This window comes from Podarcis vaucheri (assembly GCF_965113315.1).
Source record: "Podarcis vaucheri genome assembly, chromosome: 12".
Classification (NCBI taxonomy): domain Eukaryota; kingdom Metazoa; phylum Chordata; class Lepidosauria; order Squamata; family Lacertidae; genus Podarcis; species Podarcis vaucheri.
This window is the reverse complement of record NC_138750.1, coordinates 17,970,747-17,981,935: the sequence shown is the minus strand read 5'-3', so window position 1 is coordinate 17,981,935 and position 11,189 is coordinate 17,970,747. Positions and strand designations below refer to the sequence as shown.

Here is an 11,189-nt window from a genome sequence, read left to right as displayed (position 1 = left end):
TGTCGGTTTGGGATGGACAGGTGGGGAAGCCTCTTGTTACTCAGAAATAAGCACACAACTTGCATGGCTGAAGTTCATTTTTTATTTAAATAACACTTTAAAAAGAAAAAAAAACCCTACAAAATTTTACAAGGCAGATATATATATATTATTTACATATAAATGTAAACATACTATGTCTAAACTAATGATGCAGATAAATCTGAGGCACAAACTGCATCAAAAATAGTAGATCATACATCTGAGTTCAGTCTCATTCCTATTTTATTCCAGTAACGTTTGAAATAGTTCTCAGTTCTCTAAATAGTCCTGCCTGCTAACTCAGTTGGCCAACATGTGGCTTATGAGAAGCATTAGGAATCTATTCAATACAACAGCCTTTGTGCACAAGGTGTGGACCATAAAATCTCTGGAAGTCCCTCAGTCTTTCCAGCTTTGGGAGTACAGTCGTTTCAATTCCTTCAGATTACTAGATGCCATTACCAAATCCTACGCCTTGCAGCAGAATCCATATCTAAGCCAACTTGGCAGCGAGCCCAGCTAAGTTGAATCTTTCTTACTTCCATGTGAGTGCACACAGGACTGCAGCCTCAATTTGTTTGCTTTTTTATTTTTCTTCTGTTAGTCACAAAGAGGGACAAAAGCTTTGCAAGACACTCTGAAGTACACCCAAGGTTTCATCTCAAGCAGTGGCTGCATATTTTCACGTCTATCTTTCTGCAGGCCACAAACTAGAAACTATCAAAGCAAGGTTCTGCCACATAGCATACTCCACTTCTAGTACCTAAGTTTCTAATTTCTGCAGAAATTGCGGTACATGCACAGTCCTCATTCCAAAAACATATGAATGCTTTTTTCCTGCCCTCTTCTCTCAAATGCATAAGAAAGCCAAACGTGTGAACAGTGTTCATCTTCCTCCTAGTGGATTTAATTTGTTTTATAGTTGCATAACATTTTAAAGCGATGCATCCATCTTCCTCCAATTCACATCACATTTGAAAGATTACAAGAAAGGCATTCAAAAGAACAACTTGCAACCCAATCCCACCCCTGGTTGTAGCCGCAACAAAGGTTATAGCGTCTTTCCACGCGAGGCAAGAAGGACAACCCTAGATGGTTCTGCTCTCTTTGTCTCTCAAAATCTCTCCTACCTATTAGCAAAAACGATCAGCCTACTGATTCTCACGATAGGGGCTTCCTGCCTTGCTTTGAGAGAATGTTTAGGGACTCGCCTATTCAAAGACGGAAGTGGCTGAATTGGAGATGCAACATTTCTGGAAATTTTGAGGCCCTGGGCAAAAGCAGACATGGAAGGGGTGTGGCATGAAACATACACGATACTTTCCTATCAAACCCAAACTTACTTTACTGCTTTAACAAGATAAAATGTGTCATTTAGAAGGTAAAGGTAAAGGTAAAGGTACCCCTGCCCGAACGGGCCAGTCTTGACAGACTCTGGGGTTTGTGCGCCCATCTCACATCTATTGGCCGGGGGCCAGCGCTGTCCGGAGACACTTCCGGGTCACGTGGCCAGCGTGACAAAGCTGCATCTGGCGAGCCAGCGCAGCACACGGAACGCCGTTTACCTTCCCCGCTGGTAAGCGGTACCTATTTATCTACTTGCACCCGGGGGTGCTTTCGAACTGCTAGGTTGGCAGGCGCTGGGACCGAACGACGGGAGCGCACCCCGCCGCGGGGATTCGAACTGCCGACCTTTCGATCGGCAAGCCCTAGACGCTGAGGCTTTAACCCACAGCGCCACCCGCGTCCCCATCATTTAGAAGGTAGTTAGCATCTAAAATGGTACTGCTTGACACATTTATAAAATTTGAACAGCAATCCTATGCACGTTAACTCAAAAGGAAGACCCATTCTTTGAGCAGAGCTTACTCCCAGATACGCAGCCTCAAAAGTATAAATAGCTTACAGTGCAATCCTACATGATATAGTTCTACTGAGGAGTAAGCCCCACTGAGTTCAATGAGTTGTAGTATCGCCAAGCTAGAACAAGGGTTGCCAGATATGGCAAGCAGCAATTCACAAGGAACCCAAGCCCCAAGTGCTCCCCTCGTGTAGATGGCAACAGCCTCTAGGCACAACTTCAGCTCAACAGCACCCTCCCCACCTGTGATTTCTAGCAACAGGGATTCAGAAGTATGCTACCTCCAACAATGAAGACAGCCATTGACTACTGGGCACTTGGCTTCTGATAATGCCAAAGCTAAGTCTAGATAAATCTGAAAAGCTTTATACAATTAGTTTTCTGCTTTTCACTGCAACTGTTGTACCATTTGCAAGGCAACTCTTCTGCACAATGCGTGCCACTTATTAGGAACAAATACACAAAGGATTGTGTCCACTGTTCTCTGTTAAACCACACAGACTGGCAGGTGGAACTTTGGAGAGGCTAAATCCGGTATGCTATGGGTAGTTCTTGTTCTGGGGGATTCTATGCTTCTCATTTTGAAAAGTTATGGGTCTCAACAATCCAGGAATTTCACCAAATGAGGCAAGTTTCCAACACAAGTATCACTTCTATAAGTAGGAATTAAAGTCCCCCACATGTGTACAGATCTGTTTCGCTATACAGTATGTTCACATAACATAAAGCACTGGATAGGAATGGGATTTCCTTAAAATCTCAATATCAAGTTTATGTGCACAGATTTTTTCCCCCTTCTAATTTTCATCTTGCTCTTTAATCTTGATGGGGTTAGGTTCCCCCACCCCTGCGCCGGTCCTGCTAAAAATGCCAACAATTCTTGCCCATTATATGCATTATTATATGTATATTCACTCCAGATTTCCTAAGGCAAGCAGCACATAAACAAGTACATACAATGATGCATACAACCATATGAAATACATATGCATTAATTTACTTAGATAATTATGATGAAGTGTACTGAAGCATAGAGATTGATGCTTTATGTACATCATACTTTGATATACCTTTTTTGGAATATTATTAGTTGGGCTTGGCTTGGGCATAAATGGGTGCTTAAGGCAAGAGGCAGTCCAAGACGAGCAAAACTGAATGGGGTTGAAACTGCCCAAATCAGTGTATAAAACCATTCAAATACATTCCTCCATCCTTAGTGCTGAGTGGTGTGGGTTTCTACAGTGCATATTGGCCAGCAGACCTATGTGTGATGGGGCACAGGTATGTGGAATTTCTTACATGGAAGTAATAAAAGGCATTGTTAGGTTTCCTATTTGTACAGTCGCAAAAACTTAATTGGCATACAATCTCTCAGCAGTAGTAAGAAAGCCTTACAAGTGAGTCCACAAGTTATTAGCCTATGCATAGTTCTACTAAACTCTCTGCCTACACATACCTCTATCAATCACTTGTGTCATACTGAGAACCTCAAAAGGAAAAAAAACAAAGAAAAAACATCCCAGTTTTTTAAATTCCCTTGCCTGGGTTAAATTTGTATTCATCACAGGTGACAAGACTACTGACAATTAACGCCTGCCTTAATGCTATTTGACATCTTTGCATACAAATGCTTGAAATTTGTACTCCACTTTCTATTTTGTTTTTAAAATGGTAAACCTGAGTTACATCTACCCCAGAGACAGCTTTTGCTTTATCTTATTGGGGTACACAGCCTTTCCTAACAGCAAGAATCATACTGGAGTACACCAAAATTACAGAGCGTCAGCACGTTAAGAGCACAGGTCACTGAATTAAGACTGGTATATTCACATCCATTAAAAAACTTTCAAAAAGATATACACAACATACACAATTTATACATAAATAAACAGAGTATAAGCCTTGCTTCAGGAATATTTGTTGCCCCCTTCACCTTCACCTTCAAATGCCACTTACAGCTGTGTCCTGTGAGCCGGCTTCTATACTTGCATCATTCTTACTCCTCAGGAGATTTACATCTTCACGTATTTGCAACAGAAAACCAATGGAGAAACCTCATTCTAATCATCACTGTCACTTCCAGATTCACTCAACTGCAAGTCATTCCCTGTATTTAAAAAGAGGAAGTTAGAATTACTTGTTGGCTGTGATCTACACTGAAAAATTGCTGTATTTGACATCAAATACACTGGGGAGAAAAATAGGGCATTAAGCTGAAACACACTAATTCTAGATCATAAATAATTTATTTTAATGAAATTTATGTACAGGACTGCCACTGTCATTGACCTCTGCTCAGCATTCATTGGCTTAAGATTCACTAGGAGTCTGGAGGTGGCAGTGACTCATCTGCCCTGCAAACTGGTAGCTTTCAATCTACTTGCCTATTGGCTTCATGTAGCGTTTAACATTTAAAAAAGAATAAGCTCATCGCAGACTTGGCCCAGCAGATGACAGACTGGAACAGCAGCACCCATTTTCTGCAGCAATTGCTGGCACCAGTTTCATTCACAGCTGGAAGAATTTAGACCAAGTCTGCTTTGTGTTCATATGAGGCCAAGTTGCGAAATCATATCACTATTTGCAGAGAGGGGCCATGAAATCTATGTTAATTCTTAGTTATTATTAAGCATTTCCTTGTTTATATTTTTAAAGCAGCACTTGGGCACCATAAAAGAGGCAGGAAGTAGTCTGGTTATTTCTATCCACTCACACCCCTAATATGCAGCTCAGTAAAGTCAATGGGTTGCCAGGGGACTTCTGAACTAAGCCTCTTTACAATGTGAATGAATGAAACAGAAACAAACCTGATTTTGTTAAACCCCAAAGACCTCCATCTGTGTAGATCATGCTTGACCACTTGCTGAATGATCTGCATTCAATTGTGGGCTAACTACAGACCCATACATGTAACTGAACCAGACACCATGTTTTATTTAAAAAACAGAAATGAGAGAAGAGCAATTCTTCAGGAGAGAGCAATTTAAAAAGAAGGAAATTATGAGAAAGGAAAGGGCTGGGTACCACATCCCCTTCTCTCTCAAAGCCGTTTTTAAAAGCCAGCACTGCGTCTCAAGTTACACACCTGTGTATCTAATGTGTATTTAGACCCTTAGAAAGTGCATGTGCTGTAATAAATACATGCAGAAGACAAGAAACTTACTGAGCGTGCTCATGAGCTGATTGCTTCCTTGTGGCCTGCTGGTTCCGTTGGCAACAGAGTTCTTGTTGTTACCCGGCTGGGAAGGGGAAGGGTGTGCAGCGTCATCCCCATCGCTGCTCGAGGTTTCATCATCGCTCCCAGAAGAGCTCTCTGAATCCGATGAGCTGCTTCCGCTGCTGCTACTCATCTGCTCAATTATTTCAACCTCGGCTCTCAACTCTGGAACAAAGGAACGTTTGCAAGGAGGTCAATAAAGGATTCCACGGGCCGTTGACACAGACAGCCAAACCAAACCAAACCAAACCATAGCAGAACATTGAGATCTGCCCCCCAAAATCTAAAAGCATCTTAGATGTTGTGAATATTTTGGTGCAGAATGTGGCTGCCAGCATTTTGCCTTGCACCGAAGGACTTGCACATGTCACAACCGTTATTTCAGCAGTACGTTTGCTGCCTATTTGCTTCCAGGCCCAATTTTAGATGTTTATCTTACCTTTAAGCCCTTAAGAACCAAATACCTGAGGGAGTGCCTCTTCCCATATCAGGCAGCTCCTGTCTGAAGATTTTCTGTAAAGGCCTTTCTCCAAATACTGACTTTAGCAGAGATATGGTATGAGTTAACAGAGGGCCTTTTCTGTGGTGACTCCCTGACTCTGGAATGCCCTCCCTAAACAGACATTGCATTTTTTTCAGCACAATGCTAGCTGTTTCCTGTTTGCCCATGCACTTTTGATGACATGTATACGCAGATGTCCAAGTGAACCGCATGAGGCTTACTCTCAGGTAAGAGAGGCTAAGATCATTTGGATCCCTTCCAGTCGGGATTCATGGGACAGAAACTGCCTTGGTTGGTCGCACTGGTCGATGATCTCCGGCAGGCTAGGGACAAAGGTGAGAGCTGTTTCCTAGTTCTGCTGGATCTCTCAGCGGATTTTGATACCATCGGCCATAACATCCTTCTGGACTGTCTAGAGGGGGTGGGGAATGGGGGCACTGTTATACAGTGGTTCCGCTCCTTCCTCCTGGGCCATGTTCAGAAAGTGGGGGCGGGGGGGATGAGTGTTCAGACCTCTGGGCTCTCACTTATGGGGTGCCTTAGAGTTCTGTCCTCTCCCCCATGCTTTTCAACATCTACACACAGCTGCTGGGAGAGATCATCAGGGGGTTTGGGCTGGGTGTTCATCAGTACGTGGATGATACCCAGCTTTACCTCTCTCTCAAATCAGAACCAGTGAAGGCGGTGAAGGTCCTGTGTGTCTGGAGTCCTGTGTGTCTGGAGGCGGTTGGAGGATGGATGGCAGCTAACAGATTGAGGTTGAATCCTGACAAGACAGAAGTACTGTTTTTGAAGGACAGGAGGCGGGCAGGTGTGGAGGACTCCCTAGTCCTGAATGGGGTAACTGTGCCCCTGAAGGACCAGGTGCGCAGCCTGGAGGCGCGGGTCAATTCTGTGTCCAGGGCAGCTGTTTACTAGCTCTATCTGGTACGCGGGCTGAGACCCTATCTGCCCACGGACTGTCTCGCCAGAGTGGTGCAGGCTCTAGTTATTTCTTGTTTGGACTACTGCAATGCGCTCTATGTGGGGCTACCTTTGAAGGTGCCCAGGAAACTACAACTAATCCAGAACGCAGCAGCCAGACTGGTGACTGGGAGCGGCCACCAAGACCACGTAACACCGGTCTTGAAAGACCTACATTGGCTCTCAGTACGTTTCCAAGCACAATTCAAAGTGTTGGTGCTGACCTTTAAAGCCCTAAACGGCCTCGGTCCAGTATACCTGAAGGAGCGTCTCCACCTCCATCGTTCTGCCCGAGGGCCTTCTGGCGGTTCTCTCGCTGCGAGAAGCCAAGTTACAGGGAACCAGGCAGAGGGCCTTCTCGGTAGTGGCACCCACCCTGTGGAACGCCCTCCCATCAGATGTCAAAGAGAAGAACAACTACAAGACTTTTAGAAGACATCTGAAGGCAGCCCTATTTAGGGAAGCTTTTAATGTTTAACAGACCACTGTATTTTAATATTTTGTTGGAAGCCACCCAGAGTGGCTGGGGAAACCCAGCCAGATGGGCGGGGTATAAATAATAAATTATTATTGTTATTACTATTATTATAAGATTGCTGCCTTTAGGATTACTGCCTTAGTCATAATGTTTAATTAACCTGCTTGTGCTGTAACTTGTTTATACAAATCTTATTTATTAGCTTTATTTTTGTATTTATGTATATATGTAAAGGTTTTATTTACACCTTTGCACACTACCTTGGAATCTTTTTAATGAAGAGCAGTTAACAAAAAAATGCAATTTTATTTTTTTTTAATGTAGGGATATACCAGAATATGGTAGTCTGCCAACCACTGATTAGAAAAAAATATATTAGAAAAGAAATGTATTACACATGATAGCTCTTTCCCTTCACTGCAAAAAGATGGACTAGGCAATTATTTCAAGTCACATTTCTACAGGATTCTAACAGACCTGTTGACTACTTATCTAATTGTTTTACTCTGACAAATACTCCAGTGTATCAGGGAATTTGAATTCTTATGTAATGGGGAGTCTAAAATAGGATTATATACTTTTTCCACTGTCTGCAGTTCAAATAAGAGTGAACTGCATTTTGTTTTGCTCTGAGCACTTAAACTGGCTTACTAAGAAGGGCTTGTCTTTGGAAATGCCGATTGACCCGAAATACTAATGAGACTTAGATTTTACCATGGCCTGGCCACTAGTTTCACACTGACAATATTTGTTCCTAGATAGGCAAATCAGTAACAGAAGCTTCATTGTGCAGCTAGATATTTTGGGTGAAACCAATACAATAAATTAGCATTTTTATTTGTTTTTTAAAACCTCTGAAATATAGGTGATGTACCATGACAACAGCATAAAATTTTATTTGGAAGGCTACTATTTAGCGGCAAACATACAGCGATCGTTTTATTGTCAATATTCTACCAAGCTTTTGAGTTTTGCAAGACTTTTTATACCTTCTTTCAGACACAACTGAAGTTCAGTGCCTTTTCAACTTTTTGCAGAATTAACTTTACACGAAGCGTATTTTAAAAAGCTAGATGATCATTTTTAAACCAGTGCAGAACATGTAACCCAATTATTCTCTCGACAAACAGAAGAGAAATCACTGGACCCACCTTCACCTACTTTATGGAAGGACTTCAAAGTTCTGTAGACTAAGAAATGCAACTTTGGCCTCGCCACTTTGGAGCGAGGCCCCCTGCCGCCAATTTTTAGCTAAAATGAAATTGCTGCGGTAAGGTCTACTGTGGATGCTGCCACATCATTCAGAGTGAGAAACAAATCAATTTCCACAAATCTGTCTGGAATGGGACACAAAGAATAAGGAAAACTCGATTCACAGCAAATCCATTGAGAATTCTCAAGTATTTTTACCGTGAAGTTACAAAACCATACCTCTCTTAATGTCATCCAGCTGAGGCTCTGGGGAAGGATTGTCTTTCAGTGGGGAGGTCTTGGGACCCACTGCTGGTTTTGTAGGAGCTCTGAACTGGGTAGAAGAAGGTTGTGAGGCTCGGGCCGATTGCTGTTCTATCCGCGCCTGAATTTTGCTGCTGCCTTCAGCTCTGAAACAGGATTTTGAGCACACAGATACAATGACACCTCAAACACCAACACCTATGCATCTTCTCAACTCCCTCTCTCCCCCTCACCCTCTTCCAAAATGTCTGAAAAACCCCAAATTCTATCAGGATTGTGCAAAATCAGTAACTGTACGATCCAAGCAAATTTAAGACCTGTATATATATGTCAGCACTTTCAGGGAGAGAATGAGACCTAAGCACTTGCTCAAATCTACCAAGGAAATAAATGGTCCTTTAAAAAGTGAAGAAACAAAACGAAACACTGTCCGGATGTAACATTTGCATCTACTAATTTCTAAAGGCCCCCCTATCTACAGAATGGACCAAATTCAAATATGTAGCAATAGCAAATGACATGGCTCTTTTTTAGACTGTACCACAGGTAGGCAGCTTGCAGCCCACGCTTCATTTTTTAAAAATCGACTTAAGAAAATCATACAGACAGCAAAACGAAGAAGCCTAAATTAACATTGCCTTCTACCGATAAGAAATAATAATAACTATTACAATAATGAAAATATTAAAAATACATTTACTACCCCTTTTGAACTTCTATTCTGGTTACAATATATTACTACTCTATAAGAATCTATTATATCCTTTGCTGTCCCATATTTTATTTCCCAAATTCAACCTAACCCTCTCCCCCCCCCACTGCTTCCCTTCACCTGTGTGAGATCTTCCCATCCTAACATTTTTTTCTAGTTGCTTTAATAAAATAGAATAACATGAAAACTGTTAAATTATAATGACTTCTTTTGTCCTTACACGCTTAACAATTGCCTATTAAGAGTTCTGCTTTAACACCATATTTCTTCAAATATTCCCCTATGCATCCCCATTCTGTATAGAATTTTTGATTGGAGCAGCCCCTGATTGCTGCAGTCATTTTTGCCATCGCGGCAAACTCACAAATCTTAACTTGCCATTCAGTCATTTGTGGTACTTTTTCTGTTTTCCAAGATTTTGCCCTAAGTATTCTTGCGCCTGCGGTTATATACAAAAATATATTCCATTTGTCCTTGGGTATGTTGTTTGTTAATAAACTCAATAAATATGGCACTGGTTTTTTTAAAAAAATAGAGCTCCAGCCCACACTTCATTTTCTGTAGCCCTCAACACCTGAAGCTGATCAATTCCCGTATCTGATCAGAATTCCTCCCTCCCTGTTCTTTTCTTGGCTTTTGAAGTGTGCTCCCTACCTTCTACAGTATTTCATTTCAGAACAAAGCTGCAGGTTTTTTTAATTGATTAGTAAAAATTGATTTTAAAAAACCCATTTTCCCTGGTTGTACGCCTTGGGGAAAATAGCTTTTTCCACGGCTGTCTATTAATTGGTAGGCTTCTGCCATATGTGTGTGTCACACTAAAGTAAGAAAGGAATTACTTTCATTTGTTTTCCAGAACAGTACAGCGGTACGTCGGGTTACATACTCTTCAGGTTACATACGCTTCAGGTTATACACTCTGCTAACCCAGAAATAGTGCTTCAGGTTAAGCACTTTGCTTCAGGATGAGAACAGAAATCGTGCTCCGGCGGTTCGGGAGCAGCGGGGGGCCCCATTAGCTAAAGTGGTGTTTCAGGTTAAGAACAGTTTCAGGTTAAGAACGGACCTCTGGAACGAATTAAGTTCTTAACCCGAGGTACCACTGTAACTGCATTGGCTCTCATATGGACTATACATTTAAAGCAATATCATACCACTTCAAAGTCAAGGCTTTCCTCAAAGAATCCTAGTTTGTTTGTGTGCTGACGGATGTTAGACCCCTATTCCCCTCACACAGCTACAGTTCCCAGAGTGGTTTCAATCGATCTTCCCAGGAAACCCTTGAGAGCTGTACTTCCGTGAGGAGAATAGGGGTCTCCTAACAACTCGGAGAATTGATGCTTTTGAATTATGGTGCTGGAGGAGACTCTTGAGAGTCCCATGGACTGCAAGAAGATCAAACCTATCCATTCTGAAGGAAATCAGCCCTGAGTGTTCACTGGAAGGACAGATCGTGAAGCTGAGGCTCCAATATTTTGGCCACCACATGAGAAGAGAAGACTCCGTGGAAAAGACCCTGATGTTGGGAAAGATGGAGGGCACAAGGAGAAGGGGACGACAGAGGACGAGATGGTTGGATAGTGTTCGCGAAGCTTCCACTGTGGGAGGCAGTGGAAGACAGGAGTGCCTGGCGTGCTCTGGTCCATGGGGTCATGAAGAGTCGGACACGACTAAACGACTAAACAACAACAACAACTCGGAGCACCCTTAACAAACTGCCTACCTCTAGAGCAGAGGAGTATATTTTCCAGGTTTAAAATTTCCTTGTACATGTCAGAAACCAGGGTTCTTGCCTTCTCTCTGAGAAGTGTTCCATTTTATTTATATATGCATTTTATTTATATACCACTAAATAACAAACAAGCACCATGTATATACTGTAATATATACTCATCAATATATTATGTTAAAAAAAGAAAAGAAATCATAGCCAAGGGTTTGAAATATGCCACCTGCAGTGTGAGATAGGGCTATGCTGTG

General features: G+C 42.2%; 1 protein-coding gene across 1 annotated transcript in view; it reads right to left on the bottom strand.

Annotated features, from left to right (window-relative positions):
* Window positions 1-3,847: 3,847 nt before the first annotated feature.
* The window catches only part of EAF1 (ELL associated factor 1), a 14,677-nt gene continuing 7,335 nt past the window's right edge, over window positions 3,848-11,189 (bottom strand). Inside the window, exons 4-6 of the mRNA XM_082193137.1 lie at window positions 8,474-8,643; window positions 5,046-5,264; window positions 3,848-3,989 (exon numbers count right to left, since the gene is read on the bottom strand). Coding sequence (XP_082049263.1) covers window positions 3,943-3,989; window positions 5,046-5,264; window positions 8,474-8,643 — 436 coding nt within the window. The 3' untranslated portion in view covers window positions 3,848-3,942. The remainder of the gene's footprint in view (window positions 3,990-5,045; window positions 5,265-8,473; window positions 8,644-11,189) is intronic.